We start from the raw sequence: 19754 nt of genomic DNA, 5'->3' as shown, positions 1-19754 counted from the left end.
TTGTGATGTTAGCTATCATATTGTGTAAATGTTATCAACTATCAAATATCTAAATTTAGTAAATGGGGTCTAGAATTTCAACCGTCCATGCGCTCAGTAGCTGCAAGACTTGTTGTTATATAACTTCTATTTTTATAAATTTGCTTTTTATTTTGTTTTTTAAAATATCACTTAAACTCTAAACTTCACTATCAAATAAAATAATTTTAAAAAATGTAAATAGGGGCTAGATTTCTTACTGTCCATCTGCTTTGTAGCTGCAAGACGTGCTGTTATCTAACTCCTATATATCATAATTGTTACATATCATGATTGGAGACGAGGAACTAAAATCCCAACCTTCCATGCGCTCTGTAGCTGCAAGACGTGCTGGGATATTTATTTATTATACAGCGCCCTTGAGGTGATTTTCACAAAAATGCCAACAACAACAACAAACCATCTTGCCGTTTCCCCGTAGGAGTAGGCAGAGAGGATAGAACGCCACAACACTCTATCTTGGCATACAGACCTCGCTTCCTCTACATTCATACATCTTCTCATGCACGCACGCCGATTATTCCTACGTTTGACAAGTCCATCTTCAAGTATTTGATGGACTTGATCGTGCCATGTCTCCTCGGTCTTCCTCGTTTTCTGCATCCATCAACATTTGCATCGTAGATTCTTTTAGCCGTTCTTTCGCTGTCCATTCACTCTACATGTCGCTATATAAATTATCCAAACATATATATATATCTACAGCGGCCTGAAGACCAGCGCCTGAATCGTCCATTATAACCGCATCATCGGCATACTCTAGGTCGCAGAGCCTCGGGAGGAGGAGGTGGATATTCCTCGATCTAAAGGAATTGACTTTCTTAGGATGAAGTCCATGAGGAGAGAGTATTTACAATGAAAAAAACGTGCAACAAAGTGCAGTGTCTCAGTGAAACTCGATCAACATAAAGATACACATAATAAAGTATATTGAGTGTATAAACCACGCGCGGGAATAATGACAGGACGCTGTTTGGTATTTTTAGTAAATATTTTGTTTAGATTATTTATACGTTTCTAGCATTGAATGGTTTGTTTCTTCGGCTAGGTATCGTCTGAGATTATGAGAAAATATGCTTGCGTAAACAGTTCTTGGCTTTCGTACATATTCATGGTGTTTGTTAGTGTTTTAAGTGAGATGTGTCAAAAACTTGGTAAAAAAATGGGTCCAGCGTCAGAAGGTATGTGAACCTCTCTCTCACAAGCCAGCGATAAAAATGTTAAGGAAATTACCCGAAGTTTTTACTTCGATGGGGGTCACTCCGTCAAGCGTTATAAGAATACACTTCTAAACAATTACTAAATTGTTTTTTTACGCAAACTTCGAAAGTGTCAGAAGTCAGAACTCACGAATGCGGCCATAGATTATACAGTAAAGATTGGAAAGATGGAAAGTCGTATGCAGATTTTTTTTTCTATACGCCTCCACTCGTTTGCGAATGATTTTGGCTCTTAGAAACAAGAATAAGAAATTTAAAGAATAAACGCTTTAGTGAACGACAAAAAAACCCATACCCACGAAAAAAAATAAAATAATGTGAGGTAGTTAAAATCAGTATGAAAGAGTTATGTGACAATAAAATATTATTACCGTCTAAATTAAACGTAAACATAACATGAAATTTTGAGCCAAAAGTAAAGAGGGACATTCAATTAGACTTATTATTTAAATTTGGCAAATAATATTTAACAAATTCAAATATTTTTATTATTTGTCCTTAAGAATTTAGTCAGAAGTAAATAAGTATCCAAATCGTTTTGGGCGAGTAAAAATTTTACGTTAAGAGGGAACGTATTATATTCTTCACAAATATTTTGAAAAGTTTGCTTCTTTCGTAGAGGGGACAGTCAAAAAACAGATGATCTAATGTCTCATCGTCATATTCACAAAGACACATTGCCGAAGTAAAGACACCTATTCTCGATAAATGCGAGGCAACGAGACAATGTCCTATTCTCATTCTTGATATTAAAGAGATGTTCAATTTTGAATGCTTTTCGATTTCAAACCATGATGTAATGGGGATGGAGCATTGAATACTCTTATAAAACAACCCAGTCGAGGAATTCTGCCAGAAAATTGTCCACTCAGATCTGATTTTATTAATTATAGTTGGTACACAATCATCAGTAGGACGACTAAAAGAGTGAGGGATGCTTCCATGAAGGCATGCTTCCTTCGCTAGGTGATCAACTCTTTCATTTCCAGAAATTCCGATATGCGAAGGGATCCAACATAAGGTCACCTTTAAATTTCTCTCTAACGCAAAATAAATAAGATATTTCATTTCACAAATTAGTCCATCATTACAACCATAAATTCCAGATTTCAACTTTTTGATTAGACTTAGGGAATCAGTAAATATTATTGACATTGGAATCTCAAGGAGTATAACTTCCATTAAAGCTTATTTTAGTGCAATGCACTCGGCAGTAAAAACTGAGGAATCGGAAGGCAGTATGAAAAGTCTACTTAATTGAAAAGTTGGAATATAAAATGCCGCACCACAACCTTGGGCTGTTTTAGATCCATCAGTAAATATAAATGTGGAACCAGGCTATTTTATAAAGAGATTATACACATATATTATACACGTATATTCTTCAACAATGATAAAGGTTTCTATTTTTATTTTATATTTTATTTTGTTTTTTCAGAAAAACAACAGCAATACAAACAAATATACACAACATTATAAAAAAAACATAAAATAAAGCCAAATCAGTTTTCTACATAAATACAATTATAAAAATCCAGTTTAGTTAGTTATTAATTCATAAAAGTGGATGTGTGCGAGTTTTTTTTGTGTGAGGATGCGTGTGTAAAAAAGTGGAGTGTAGTTTTGGTAGATATGTGAATATGTGTGTGATTGTATATGGGTGTGAGGGTAGGTTTATGGACAGGGTGAGTGTTTCAGCTTTTTTACTTCACAAAAGTCTACAGATTTAAGAGTTGAGGAAATATGGATGTTCAAACATGGGCAGAATGGTGAATGTTACACAGTGTGTAAAGTGGCTACTTGATCAAGTTTAAAACCGAAAACAAACTCAGTATATAACTCCCAAAAAATTAACAATTGATGATAATATAATTTTAACGGATGGTGAAAAAATAGTCAGTAAATTTAATAATGTTTTCACGAAAATTGCTTCATCACTTAAAGAAGATAATCCTTCACTTAAAATGCATTTAAATGACTCCATACCACACAGCCCAGACAGTAACTAAATTTCAACCCCTGAATTATCCCAATTTAAACCTATTAGGGAAAATTAAATTCCTAAATACATTCATGACCTAAATATTAATAGCTCTAATGGATCAGATGATATGTGTAGTTGAACCATTAAGTCAATAAAAATATTTATATTTTCACCATTAGTATATATTTTTAATAATTGTATCTCAAAGGGTGTATTTCCTGATAAATATAAAATTTCGATTATAGTACCAATTCACAAATCAGGCTCTACATGTAAAACTAATAATTATAGACCAATAACATTGATTTCTCGAAACGAAGCTCGCACAGAGACATGCATATTTTATCAGTTCAAAAATTTTAATTTATTTTTTCACTGATAATGTTTCATCGATTCCAAACTTCCAAAATTTTCCTTCGTTTGAAAAACATGCACTTTCTCGGATTCAAACTAAAGATCTAAATTATTTTTTCTACGATATATTTTGTTGCCCTTTAATAATAAGGAATATTTTTTTGTTTTTTTTCATATTTTTTATTTCCTTTTTAAATTACTTTAAAAAAAATACCATTTAATCTTTTCCAGAATATTTTATATTTCCTTTCTTCTGTTACACAAAAATATTAAAACTGTTCATTATTTATTATAGGAGCAAAAATTCACTAACATTTTCTTGTGTACCCACGAACAGGCCATGCCTTTGTGGGATTTTTTTAAAAACTATTTTTACTATTATATGTCTTTCATTGCTATGTAATTATGCTTTATTTTTTTAATACTCTGTTTTACCTTTTACGTTTATTGTAAAAAAACAAAAAAATTGTAATAATTTTTTTTAATTTTTTTTTTTTAAATCCAATGACAGGTCATAAGCCCTGTAAATGCTTAGACTTCCATATTCCCTTCTAAAAAATGTTTTCCCTATCTGTTGAAATAAATTTAAATCGTATATTCTTTTTCGCTACCTCTATTTCTTGTCTCTTTGCACATTTGTCATACTCTTTTCAAATATACAAAGCACAAATTAATCTACCAAGAAATTCATGTATATTCGACTTTTATTGTATTTAACAAAGCATTTAACAGCCATATATCTTTCAACAATAATGCATTATTGTCTATAATTTCTATCTTATCTGTGTCTGTGGTCTTCCGTCAAGCGCGTCCGCATATCGAGGATACAAAATACACCAATTACAATATAATTAGACGATTAAACCAAGTTTTTACGTACAAAAGTAAGTAATTATTCCGGTAAGTAAAGTAAAACAATATATATGGCCTTTATTTCTGCTCGGTATGACAGGTGACAGGTAACTTGACTTGTTAGGTTTATAGATAGGACGTCTTCTTTCTTGTTTTATGGCTTCGTCGAGTAAGAATACAAAGTAGCCGCGATGGTTAACCAATAATAAATTATAAATATTTAAGTTTAGAAATGTTGAGGTTTTATATTACGAACCGCAAAAGATTTCAGTTCACAACATTAGAAAAAGTTGATCGTAAATTCTTAAAAATTATACATTTTAAACTTTCGAACCCTATCAAGCAAATTGATTAAAATTCTTGGCGTAAGTATAGCCTGTGAGCTCGCCAATACATGACAGATGACAGTAAAGATAACCATAGAAAAACATAGCAGTTGAGCTCTCAGAAGTAAAGCAACGTGAATGCAGCAATGCTTGAACTACATGTCAATAATATTCTAATAATAAATAATATTATTTGGCCATATGGAACTTTAAAGCACACCTTGGTTTAATTACTAATAGTATTTTATCGGTTAGGAGGTGGAAAAGCCAAAAAAAAACTAAGACGAACTATTAGCATAATTTGTATTTTGCCACGGGTCGATTAATATTTTTTATAGGTTATGAATGTTTTGATTCATAAAAGTAGATTGACGCTTCGTTAAAAGAATTTTAAGGCGTTGCCAAAACAAAAGTACTCGCTAGGTATTAGCTGAAGCACACAAAATGCATAATTAATTAAACATCATAGATCCGCGAGCGATTTTTGCACGTTTTATATTCATGGTATAAAGGTTAAATCCAAAAACTAATACTCTACCAATGTTGGTTATCTTCGATTACTAACTATTATTTAATAGTTTATCGGGACAAAAATATGTTTTCATACTTTGTTTTCTTTCAATAATGTATTAATATTGTAATAATGTGTGTATTTTATTGAATTAAGACTCTTAAACTATGTAATAACAATTAAATTCTATGTTTTGCGAGCCTAATAAGTATATCCCGTTTAAAATTCGTGCGCTAATGTACGAATGACACGCTTCAATTGTGATTGGTGATTTCAATGCCAAACAGATTGGCCAACATTACAGTAGAGAATAGACAATAATTTGATAAAAAGTACCTACCTTCTTATTTTCATTCCTTAACTACCAATCAATGACAATATTTTATTGTTGATTGTTAATAATTATTTGTGTATTATTAAGATATTAATATCTTCATTATTAATTTCATAATGTCAAATGTTTTTACTTTACGATTAATTTAATATTTTTATGATAACATATTTTTAAAGTAATTCAGGAGTACTCTGTCTTTATTTGTTTTAAAATAAATCTGAGTGATTAAGCATCCTTTAAAATTTAAATTATGTCATTATAATAATAACGAAATCATATTTTGTTCGTTAAACCCTTTAAAAAAAGAGATTCATGGCGTAGCCGAAATATTGTAATAAAAACGAGGATGTTTTTGTTGAGTGACGTTAGCAGGCGCTACTCAGGGGCGACTTCTTGACATGATGAAATTAATAATTTAAATATTTTTTTTAATTTTACATATCGTAGCAGAGATACAAAATTGCGTGGTGTTTCGAAATTTAACCGTGTAGGTAGCCGCCTTGTTACAATATTATTTTTGTATTTGTATAATTCCCATTTTAAAATGTTTATGTATTTATCGCTTTTCTTCAATTTTTATTTTTAATCGCTATCCGTTTTTTAGATTATGTTTGTAACACTTAACATTATTTTTTTTTCAACTATTCAATGTTATTTTTGCATTTTAATTGATATTGTTAATATAAAGCGTATTATTATTTTTCTTATTTTCTATACTGTTTTTATTACAATCAATAAAAATGCTTATTTCTCTATGTATTTTTTCTGTTATAGACAATCTATTAAAATAATACTCATCAAATTACCATTGTCTGTTGATTTGATTTCCAATCTTCTTTTTTTTTTATGGTTAAAACTCTAAGAAATTCAAAGACAATAAAATTTTTACGATCATATATTGGCGAGCTCACACGCTATACTTACCCCAAATTCTTTTATGTGTAAACTTAACTTAAAAGTTAAGATAATAAAACTTTGTTATTAGTGTTACAGAATTTTTATTCTTTTACAAGAACACTACTACAGTTTCGGGAGAGCACTCCTCCCTACAATAGATAGTAACCACTCATTTCATATTCACACCCTAAAACTCCTGCCATAACAAAAGCAGTGATATGAATAATCTTGAAATAATAGAAATTCACAAAAATTTAAATTCTGAGAACAGCCTAATTAATAATCACACATTTAACCACCCCTCGCCTTTATTGACTATGTTCCCTTTGAGACCCGCCTCACCCCCCTCACGCCCCACACACCCTCTTAGACCCGCGTCTGTTAACACTCTCTTAGCCGAGCGATGTCTTCCCACACATTAAATCTTAGACTTCATTATTGTAACTTCCACTTATGTGCTAAATTTTAAGAAATAAATTCTACTTAATGTCTTGTCCCTCATTGATCATGTTTTCATATCTTTACTTCAGATAACTATCCATTCATATGCTAACACCTTAGATTAGGGAAAAAAAACCCCTTGCTCTAAGTTTCACTGATTAATTTGTTTATTTTTTGTTTAAATTCTATTACACGGTGAACAATATTCTGTGTTTACTATATTCGTTTTATTTCACCCGTCGATGGGAGGAGTGCTCTCCCGAAACTGTAGTAGTTTATTTATTTATTTATTTTATTAGGTAAACAAACAGTATGTACACATATATTGCCAATTTCTTTGTATATTAGAGTAAGAAACTCATGCACACACCAAAAAAATTGTTTGCACTTAATACAATAATTTAAATTATGTTCAATATAATAAATGTAAAAGAAACGAAATGAAAAAATATTTATAAAATAATAATGTTAAATGTCTGCTTCTCTCAAAATTTCAATAATTTTTGACCTAAATTTACATACATTGTCACAAAAAATATCAGCCTCGGTAAATATATTGTTATATTGGTCGCATATTCTAGGTATTGTAGATTGTTTAAAATAGTTTGTTGACGCGTTTTCAGTGTAAAACAAAAGATTTTGTCTTGTCGGTCTAGATGGCACACGGAATGGAAGTCTTTCTAGTAGGTTAGGAGAATCAATTTTATTATTTATTAATTTGAATAAAAATAACTGGTCCAACATTATTCTTCGATTTTTAAGAGAGTTTATTCCATGGTACTGCATACTTTCAGCATGGTTAGAAAAGTTAATGTTTAACCGGTAGTCGACCTGCTTAAAAAAAAATTGTTGGACCCTTTCTAGTCTATTAATACTTACATTATAGCAGTAGCGTGCCTAGGGTTTACGAGTAAGGCAAGCCCATATATATATTTTTAAATCCACATGTGGTGTAATTCCCTGACGGCCTCATAGTATAGTGGTCAGCGCATTTGCCTACCATGCAAAAGGTCTCGGGTTCGATTCCCGACATGGTTGATTTGAAATATTTATTTTAAAAGGTGTTTTTACACTAGAATGTCTCATAGTCCCTGGACTGGTACTTAAAGCGTAAGACTGATTATCTTATTTTCATGTAGCAAAAAAGATTAAGATATACTGCGATTGCAGTGCTCTATGCACCATTAGGTGCGGAAAAGGAATGATGATGAATTCACTTTTGTGAAAACATGATGTATGCTTTCTTCACTACAGTTGTACAGTCTACAAAGCATCCAAAAGGTATATTATGACGAATAACAATATTTTATGAAAATATGCATAGGATAATCTTTCTGAGTTCGTTTAAATAAACGAAATAAAGAAAACACAATATTATTTTATATAAAGTAATTCCTCAGATGAATAAATAAATAAATAAATAGATATCAACCATTACCAATAATACGTAACATTAATAAAATATAGCAAGCGTAGAGTTGAATAATAGTCATCGGAACCCATAGATACATAAATATAATAAAGATAAATTATAATTGATATAGAATATTGGAAAAGGAAAAGGAAAGTAGATAGGCAAATAAAAAAGAAACGTCGGCCATCTCCGAATTCTTTTTATATATGACGTTTGCACAAAATGAAGTAAATTATCATAAATCTTAACCAGTACGGGTATTTAATCAATGAAGATAAAAATAACCGTTTAAAATTATCAAATTCCGCAAAAAAGAGCATAATAAACAATCATAAAGTTTGTTCGACACGAAATACAAGATACGCTCTCTGCCAACTTTACCTTAAAGAAGCTGGCTTCAGATTCCCATATAAAACTCAACAAATACAGACAAACATTTTATGAGTTTACTGTTTGTTTACATGCGAATTGCACCGTGAAATAAGCCCCATAAGAACCCCACATGCGTGAGCGAGATGAGAAGACATGGTGTCGTTCGCGCACACGGATTTCATACGGTTCGGATCTCGGGACGCGTACAGTACCAACGTCGAACAGATCTCTAATTCTCATTTGGCGCGAAATTTAAACAACGAAATGAATTATTTTTAAGCGTTTGGTCCAGATTTGGTAATTTTGAAATAAAATTAATAGGCAAGCCCGGCTTATGGGCTTCTATGGAAATACCGCCACTGCATTATAGTAAGGTGACCAAATAGGAGTACAGTATTCTACCTGGGGACGAACAAATGTTTTGTAGAGTTTTTCATGTCTCTGCATGTTTAAAAGGTTTTGATACTCGCATAATAAGTCCGACCATTTTATATGTTTTTTTAAGGACTGATTCAATATGAATATTAAACATTAGTTTTGAGTCAATAATAACACCTAAGACGCGAATTTGACTATCTGTTATAGAGTAGTGTAGATTGTGTAACACTAATAACAAAGTTTTATTTTCATAATAATTTATTATGAAGTGTTACGGAGTGAATGCTGATTCAATTAAAAATATTAACTTAAAAGCATTATCTAGTAGACGGACAGTTAGTGATTGATTTGATGATGACTTATAACATTTAATGTACCTTTAACTCGGACCCGTCCGACTAACAAAACGCTATTTTATATAAACAAACCTAGTAGTAATTATTATATACACTCGCCTATTCAGAGACTCCATTCAACTAGCAATGCATTTAGCTCTATTGATTTTTATTTTTTTACAATAAACATAATAATAAAACAGAGTATTAAAAAATAAAGCATAATTACATATCAATGAAATACATATTAATAGAAAAATAGTAAACAAAAAATCCCACAAAGGCATGGCCTGTTCGTGGGTATACAAGAAAATGTAAATGAATTTTTGCTCCTATAATAAATATTGGACAGTTATATTTTTGTATAACATAAGAAAAAAAAATATTCTGGAAAAGATTATATGATTTTTTTTTTATAGTAATTAAAAAAGGATTTTTTTTTTTTTTTTTAAAACACAAAAATATTCCTTATTATTAAAGGTCAATAAAATAAATCATAGAAAAAAAGAGTTCATATCTTTAGTTTGAATCTAGGATAGTGCATGTTTTTTAAAAGAAGGAAAATTTTGAAAGTTCGTAATCAATGAAATATTATCAGTAAAAAAAGAATTAAAAATTTTTGGGCCTATAAAATGTGGTATTTTTAACACACGATTCCTTCTTTGACTTGATCTATTTGAATTACTTGTAAATAAATTTTGGTTCTTAAATATATATTTTAAACATTGAAAACAATATATTTGTCCTTAATTTTGCTATTTAATATCCAATTTTTTTTTTAAAGGCTTTTATTAATGATATAATTATTTATTTGGTCATTTAGCCATTTTATGTTCCCTATTGTTTTTATGGTTTGATTTCTTTCAATGTCTTTCCATTGAATTTGTATTCTTGTATGCATTTTTTTGATACTCGCGGTAGGTATATCTGTGTATTTTTTGTAATTGAAAGGCGTTTAAATTAAATAAAAAATTGTCTCTCCGAACACATCTTGTAGGCAAAGGTGTATTCGACCGTCATTCTTTTATCGTCAGGTGTATTTTGCGGCTATACTGTCACGTGGGGGTAGTGCTGAATGTGGCAGGTGACCGTAGCCTTTACCGTAGACAACCATAACAGTTGAACTCGTATTCATCTTCTTCTCATTATTCAGAAGTAAAGCTATTAGGTAAAGCAATGTGACGGTTGACATAATATGTTAATTACAATTATAATATCATTTGGTCAATCGGATCTTTAAAGCTCACCCTGGTTTTATTACTTTTACTATTTCGGATTCATATATACAGGTAAACGTCGTTTTACGCCGGCGTCCCGTTCCGAGAGACGCCGGCGTAAAAAGAACACAAATACAATTTAAGATATAAAGTTGGGTTCCGTGTCGAAATTCTAAGAACAATCCTACATGTTTATTTAATACATATCCAATATACAGGGGTTCTTTAAACCCTGTCACATCCGAAACCACGATGATCAGTATGAATCGAGAAGACATATTGGTACATTAAAATATTTTTTTAGAACGACGAAAATCATTAAAAATGAAATATAGAAAAAAACAAATGGTTGCTCACTTCTGCAGGGATGAAACGAGAAGGGGGAGGGGGGGAGTCTGAACTGCACGTTTGCGCCCCCTCGCTTCTCCCCTGCATTTATTGATAAATACATAATATTTCAAATATCTGCCTTCTAATAATATACAAAATTATAAATCGAACCGCTTATACACGCGTTTGTGTAATATTCATGTAAAGAAGTGATTTTGAACAGGAATGTTGCGTCTCATAAAACGAAATAATACGGACCAAAATGGACACCAAGTCATTGGAACAAAAGGCATAACAGTACTACACACGTGCGTTTCCAGAAACTATCTACTAGCCAGCGGGCCACATGGCTACGATATCTACCTACTGTCTACAAAAGCTTCTCTTCGGACATCTATCTCCCTTTGTAAACCATGGAGTTGAAACAGTGTTTGATTTATTTAGTTCTTTATTGCTTACTTCTTGGTATGAACACTTGACCAATTTACTACTATACTCTATTTTTTATAAATTTATTGATATTGTTTTAACTTTGCTGGAATTCCTCTCATCCATGCGCTTTGTAGCTGCACGATGATTGGTTATCTAGCTTTAATATATCAACTTTAAAATACCTTAATTTTGTGAACGGGGTCTAGAATTCCAACCGTCTATGCGCTTAGTAGCAGCAAGGCGTGTTGTAATCTTACTCCTTTTTACTATTCATATTATTATTATTTTGTAATACACTAAATTTATTTGTCAATTTTTAAAATGTGTAAATGGGGGCTAAATTTCTAACTGTCTATGCGCTCTGTAGCTGCAAGACGTCCTGTAATCTAGCTCCTATCTATTATAATTTTTGATTGATCTTAATTGAAAACGAGGAACTAGAATCCCAACCGTCCATGCGCTCTGTAGCTGCAAGACGTACTGGGATATTTATTAATTGTACAGCGCCCTTGAGGTGATTTTCACAAAAATGGTGCTTTATAAATTATCCAACTATATATATATATATATATAGAAGTAAGCAACCATTTGTTTTTTTTGTATATTTTATTTTTTAAGATTTTAGTCGTTTAAAACAATTATTTTAATGTGCCAATATGTCTTCTTTCTCATATTGATCATCGTGGTTTCGGATGTGACAGGGTTTAAAGAACACCCTGTATATTAAAAAAAAAAAAACATTATTTAATCAATACTGTTTAAATTCGTTTTAAAAAAATCTCTCGATACAAATATTTTTTTTTTTTACAATAAATACTAATTCACCATCTCGTCGGTACTAAATTAAATTTTCACACTTTTTTTCAGAAACATCCGATTTCATTTGCTTTGATTGTCGCTTCCTTTCTTTCAGAATCATAGCATAAACTACAAGTATTTGAATATTCTTTTAATTTTAATAATAATAAAATGAAAAATACCTTTTTATTTTTCTTACAAACAAAACGGAAACCAACTCGGAAACAATTTCACACACACAATAGGCTGCTCGTGTACACGCTAATAGAATAAAACGACGTGTAAAGGTGTGTCTGCTATTAGAATCGCGGCGCCTACTGTCGTGGTGTCGGCCGAGCCGGGGAATCCCACGCCGGCACCAACCGGCGTAATTGTAAATCGAACAAGCGCAAAACGACGTTGACCTGTTTTATTTAAGTGTCAAGTAATTCCTTCCTTTGATTTCGGTAGTCCTTGTTTTGAATCCCAACGTACGTACACCCTCCCTGACAACTAGTCAAAAAAGCAACTCGACGAGACACAACGAAAACGTAAAACCGCGAGCGTGACATCAATTCGAATATCCCGTGGCCCGCAAATATAAATAACCGTGAAGTGATTTTATGCAATCAAAAACAGTAGTGTTGTGGACCAGTGCCAAAGGGAGGAAATTGCAAGTCCTTACCCTTTCGTTTATTCCAGTATTGACACTTAAAACATGACGTCAAATAGTTTATGTTTGTGCTCAAACCAACAGTGGTACGTGAAAACCAGCACAGACAGAACTTTCAGGTTAGGTTGTCGCCTTTCCTTCTCAAGTCAAACAACTGGTGAACTTTTTTAACTCAAGCACTTTATTATAACAAAGAACAGTTTGTTAAAAACAAAGCGGTGAATCACTGTTGAATCTCCAGATGGTGTCTCGAATTTCTTCTTTGGGCGATCTCCGTTCGTCTGTCTCTTGCGGCTTCTTGTTCGGAACTGTCCATCTCTCAGAAACCTAAGCTTAAATAATTACCCTTTATCCCTAAGGCCTTTCCCCATTTTAGTACATTTGGGCGCGCCAATTTTCTAGGACACTCCCTTTTTTATGGTTTATTTTTATTCCATACACATATTCCTAATTTAAGATATAATTACAAAATACCTAGGCTAATTATTGCTTATATTATCATAGACTTACATATCCTACAATTTTGTATAATGATTTATATATTAAAAAGTTCAAATAAATCTTACAAGTCAATGGTGCTACCCCAGTATCTCTAACTAAAACATACAAATATTATGTTAAAATAAAATTACAATACATTATTCCTATTCAGGAAAGACAATGTCATCTCATCATTTACCGGGCCAGAGTATTTCTGTATTATTTACGCAATTATTTTTAATTTACTAACTGTAAGAACACACAAATACCCAGCTCCAACGCAACGATTGCATCCCTTTGTAAAGCATTGTCTGTAATTGGTGCATTCTTAGCCAATGAGAAGTCATCTTATGTTTTCGTAAATAGTAAAAATTATCGTCGCCCTTGTCCACGGTATCGATCGTTTACGTAAATTGCATGTGCCAAAAAGAGCCGACTATATCTCCGGTTGCATCCCGCCTCTAGTTCATTTCAGCTCCGACCTTGTCGCCGACAACACGTGTTCAGGATCCCGGTCAGATTTCACAAAATTTATGAGACTCCCTTAGTCCATAATACAACTGCATAAAAAACATTTGTTAGCGAAACAATGTAACCTACTACAATATGTTAAATGAATTTATTTACTAGGTTTCTTAATAAAATCTACCCTACTCTATTCGTAGTACGTAAAACTAATTTTGGAATTAACAGTTTACTTAAAATTAAACGTTCCTCATTTTCTTCGAACATGTGTATCACGAAAAAACAGAACTTGTTTTACAGTTTCAGGGTCGAAGGAATCAAGCAACCAACAACTACCACCATTTTTAACGTTTTTAACAATAATTGGCGTGCGTGCATGAGAAGATGTATGAATGTAGAGGAAGCGAGGTCTGTATGCAAAGATAAAGTGATATGGCGTTTTATCCTCTCTGCCTACCCCTTCGGGGAAACGGCGTGATGGTTTGTTGTTGTTGTGACACATTTTCAAAAGGTTCATTTTTTACAAATTAGGTACATGAAGATTGCTTCAAACAAAAATAATGTGAAGCCCAAAGGGACGATATTTGTAGGCGCTCGAGGTCTTAATTAACTGAATTTTCTGGCATGTAACAGTCTCCTGCTAGTTTTGTGTAGTTACCATGATACTTTAAACTTATACAAATATTTATTTTTGTAGGAAAAACAATGGAAATAGCTTCGGTGAATATTAAGGTTGAACCGGGGACTGACGATGTAGAAGGAGATATTCTTCGTATTGGGGGAGGGGCGCCATGTTCCCACGGAAGTCAGGAGCCAGGTGTTGCCACCGTAAAGGCTGAACCGGAGTCTAGCAATGTAAAAGGATATATTTATTATACTGAGGAAGGGGTGCCTTGTTCTTACGGAAGCGAGGAGCTAGGTGTTGTTACCGTGAAGGCTGAACCGGGGATTTACGATGTAAAAGGAAATATTTCTTATAATGAGGAATTGGCGTCATTTTCCTACGGAAGCGAGGAGCCAGGCCTTGTTACCGTGAAGGCTGAACCGGGGACCAGCACTGACCAGCCCAGGAAAACCAGTGATATAAGTATCTTCACGGAAATGGACATATATAATCCTGACATCAAACAGCGATTTTTGAATTCGTCTCGTAACAATGAAATCGCCTCAAGTAAGTAATACTTCTTTTCACATTATCTGCACTGAGATATCGTCTGTGGACTATGGATGATGATACGCAGAGCTTAATTTGCATGATTGCTGACCAAATATCAGGTTCGGTCAGTTGTATTATTCCTGCCATGTTTCTTTTTATTTTTTGAAATACCCTAGATGGTAATTGAAAAATGCATGTCCGTTACGGTGAGCCGATAATTGTTTTTCAGAACTTTGAAATGAAAGGGGTCTAGAAAGTTGCCTTTTGGATTACTTGGAATGCAAAAAATATTCGATACTACTTTTGGCCCTCAACCAGAGCTTGAAGTTATCGAAAATGTCGATTTTTAGCGCTAAACTGACTGTTATTTCGTATTTAAGTAAAAAAAATCAGTCCAATTAAATTGTATAATGTGCATAAAAGCATCTAAGGGCGTGAGTTGCACTTTGTTTTGTAATAAACAGGTAGCATTGTTTTAATGAGCCATTATTTTCGTCATTATTAGCCAGGCGCTCGACGGAATCAGTTCCGCCGAGTGTAAACTTTTTGCGTTTCGGTAGTTTTAAAACGTGTTCGAATTTGTAGTATGTATTTTTTTTAAATTATTTATTTTTCATTCTTTATTCGGATAACCAAAAGCTACAATTATTCTATATAAAAAACAAAACAATGTGATTAAGTTATATCTTTACTAACAATTTTTTTTTTATCAATATAGATAATTTACAAAATGTTCAGGCAGTGATAAACTTCCAACCTCGGTTGAAGGCGAAAAGTAGTATGGAATATTAAATTATTTTTTTTACGTTTAATGTGATTCAAAATGCAACTTTTTAGACCCCTTTCACTTTGATGTCATAAAAAATAATAATATCTTTCTTTTATTTTGTGATATTTTACATATGTGTATGCCTTGGACTTTTCGCATTTGTCTCCATTTTTTATAGCTTTGTTATGAACATTTTTTATTTTATTCTTACTAGTTTGCTTCCAGAAAGCTAAAAATTCTGCCGTGAGGAAGTTTTATCGATCGCAACGCTTCTACTGGCTTGCCATTTGGGTACATGAACTTGTCGCAATTTTCTTTAAAAGTTTGTGCGTTTTTTGGATCGCCAAATATTATTACTTAATCCACTGCTCGGTTTTCCCTCTTCTACCCGCTCTAAGAAAGCATATCGAGCCTCATTATGGCATTTCCATTCTTCGGGAATATTCATATTTTCCTTGTCGTTTTGCCCCCAAAACAAATAGAAATTTTAAAAATATCAGACCAATCAAGTCACTTTATTGCAGACCTGGTTGGAAGACGTTTAGAATATATTTATCTAGTCTGGTCGCCCCATTATAGTGCTCATTCTGATTCACCCGAGCGCGTCCAGAAGAAATTTTTAAAATATATTAATTTTAAACTTCATATTCCAGCTGCTTTATTTAATTGTAATCAATTGTTATCTTTAGCAAATCTTTTAAGACATTCTGATAGAAGAATCCTAACAGACCTAATATTACTTTATAAAGTGATCAATTTATTAATTGACTGTCCAGATTTGCTGGAGTTGGTGTGTTTCCGTATTCCTGGTCGACATACCCGCCACAGATCTCCTTTTTGTTCTGCAAGTTCTAGGACCAACTATCACATGCACTCTTCTATCCCTAGGCTTCACAGATATGGTAATCAGTATAAGGATAAGGATGATATATTTGGTTCTGGACTTGATAGTTATAAAACTAGTCTGATTTCTTTTTTCTGTTTCAAAATGTTCCTCTGTTTCCAAACAGCCCGAAATTGTCTTCACTTCTTGTCTGCTGGTTGGCAAAGTCTTTATTGCATTAATTACTCCTTGGTACATTTGGGAGAAGTCTAGTTCAAATGTTTTTGTTGTTTTTTCAGGTTTACAAGCGAAGCAAAAGGATTTTTACCGTTCCAAAACTCCCAAGTCGATTCGTACTAGTGAAGAACCACTATCTTGCTCAGAGTGTCAGTATAAATGTTCACAAAAAAGGAGTTTAAAATTACACATGTTGACTCATTCTGGTGAGAAACCATTCTCATGTTCAGAGTGCCAATATAAATGTTCACGTAAAGATTATTTAGAAACGCACATGTCCACTCATACTGGAGCAAAACCATTCTCCTGCACGAAGTGCGAATATAAATGTTCACAAAAAAGTGGTTTAAAATCACACATGTTGACTCATAGTGGTGAGAAAGCTTTCTCATGCTCAGAGTGCCAATATAAATGTTTGCATAAACAGAGTTTAAAAACACACATGTTAACTCATACTGGTGAGAAACAATTCGCTTGCTCGGAGTGCCAATATACATGTTCGCAGAAAAGTAATTTAAATTCACATATGTTGACTCATACTGGTGAGAAACCATTCTCATGCTCAGAGTGCCAATATAAATGTTTGCATAAACATAGTTTAAAATTACATATGTTTTCTCATACTGGTGAAAAACGATTCTCATGCTCAGAGTGTCAGTATAAATGTTCACAGAAGGGTCATTTAAAATCACATATGTTGACTCATGCTGTTGAGAAACCTTTCTCATGCTCAGAGTGCCCACATAAATGTTCGAATAAAAGAAATTTAAAAACACACATGTTTACTCATACTGGTGAGAAACGATTTGCATGCCCAGAGTGCCAATATAAATGTTCACTGATAACTCATTTAAAATCACATATGTTGACTCATACCGAGAAAGCTCTCTCATGCTCAGAGTGCCAATATAAATGTTCACGTAAACGGAGTTTAAAAACACACATGTTTACTCACACTGGTGAAAAACGACTCTCATGCTCAGAGTGCCCATATAAATGTTCACAAATAAGTAGTTTAAAATCACATATGTTGAAGCATACTGGTGTGAAATCTTTCTCATGCTCCGAGTGCCAGTATAAATGTTTACATAAACAGAGTTTAAAAACACACATGTTAACTCATACTGGAGAGAAACGGTTCTCATGCTCAGAGTGCCAATATAAGTGTTCGCTGTTAAGTTATTTAAAATCACATATGTTGACTCATACTGGTGAGAAACCTTTCTCATGCTCAGAGTGCCAGTATAAATGTTTGCATAAACAGAGTTTAAAAATACACATGTTTACTCATACTGGTGAGAAAAAATTCTCATGCTCCGAGTGCCAATATACAAGTTCACAGAAAGGTAATTTAAAATCACATATGTTGACTCATACTGGTGAGAAACCATTTTCATGCTCAATGTGTCAATTTAAGTGTTCACATAAAAATGTTTTAAAACGACACATGATTACTCATAGTATCAAGAATACTTTTTAATGTTCAGAAAGTCAATATATATTATAACGGGTAATATTGGAAAATATTGTAACCAATCTTTATAATTTTGTCTGTGACGAACGCATCTACCGACGCCTTTTTCCTAAGCTTTCTTCCGTGTCACAATGTGAACCAAATAGAGGCGATATTCATAAGAAAATGACTACTTTGAGTCTAAATCTAAGTGCTTTAGATGACTTAAATTCATGCAAATCCAGTGTCTCTAGACATTTCAGTAATCATCGATTGAAATCCACAGAGTCCCTTTCTTAATCTTTAACAAAATATGTACTTTATTAATTTATTGTTTTATATGACATTCCTAATGTACTTCTTGATGGTCCTGTTTCTGGTTACTGAGTTGGCCCTTAATGTCCCTGGCTACCGAAACCCGTCACACAAATCTACCTCATTTCCACATACCAACAGTTTGCACAAACTTTGCACTGAACTCTCATTTGATTCGCTTGGCGCGTAATTATAATGTATTTTTAATAGCATTGAAATATTCAACCGTAGTGAACCCAATTTTAAAATAAGATTTCAAAAATAATTATTTTTACGAAATTCTGTTCCTTTATAAAAAAATGTTTTTACATTATAAATTTAAGATGTTTCTATTCACTCGTATCAAACACACACTCACCCTGTCCATAAACCCACCCTCACACTCATATACACTCACACACATGTATACATATTCACATACCTACCAAAACCACACTCAACTCCCTTACCCTCGCATCTTCACACATAAAAATTCACATATCTTTATTAATATCCAACTGAACTGGATCATTAATATAGGATTTATGTGGAAAACTTATTTGGCTTTATTTTATGTTTTTTTTACATTGATATTTATATATTTTTTTGTATAGCTGTTGTTTTTCTTAATAAACAAAATATTAAAAAATAACGTTATTTTTTGTGACAATAAAGCCACACGGTCAGCACCATGTACTTAAGTCATATTGATTCAATTGTAATGTTTTTAATAGTCACTTAATATCTCTATTATTGCGCAATTTAACCGCTACATTGTTCATAAACAAATGTTTCTGATACACCTTACTTTTAAGGTCACCTATTTAATAATTAAGGGAGATATTGAAAAAAATATTAAAGTTAGTATATGACCTCCTTTATCTAACACCAACTAAAGAACTCTTTAAACAAACTAAACAATAAAATGTAACTAAACTATTTTAACTAGAATCTTTAAAATGTATTCATAAATTAGCAACTGATGTAATTGTAGACGAAGAACTAAAACTTGAAAAAAATTGTAATAAACATGGACACAATACGAAAATATCAGAAAAATATAAAATACAACCTTCTAAAACGAGACAAGGACTAAAATCTCCGAAGTATTTACATTATTTAATGAAGAAACTTTTTGATGCTTGTGTTCTCCCTGTACTGACATATGGCTGTGAAACTTTTGTGTTCACG

At 32.5% G+C, this 19754-nt stretch overlaps 1 protein-coding gene across 1 annotated transcript; it reads left to right on the top strand.

The window, feature by feature from the left end:
* Window positions 1-4378: 4378 nt before the first annotated feature.
* LOC148278145 (uncharacterized) lies at window positions 4379-18435 on the top strand. The gene is made up of 3 exons (XM_088231864.1): window positions 4379-4481; window positions 14529-15002; window positions 16879-18435. Exons 2-3 carry the CDS (start codon window positions 14537-14539, stop codon window positions 18294-18296), a joined length of 1884 nt encoding a protein of 627 aa, XP_088087990.1. The 5' UTR covers window positions 4379-4481; window positions 14529-14536; the 3' UTR covers window positions 18297-18435.
* Window positions 18436-19754: the final 1319 nt, after the last annotated feature.

Source organism: Micrasema longulum, unplaced genomic scaffold (genome assembly GCF_059751315.1).
Source record: "Micrasema longulum isolate JH-2025_06_02 unplaced genomic scaffold, ASM5975131v1 h1tg000927l, whole genome shotgun sequence".
NCBI classification, from domain to species: Eukaryota; Metazoa; Arthropoda; class Insecta; order Trichoptera; family Brachycentridae; genus Micrasema; species Micrasema longulum.
The sequence above is the reverse complement of the archived record's forward strand: the minus strand, read 5'-3'. Positions and strand labels throughout refer to the sequence as shown.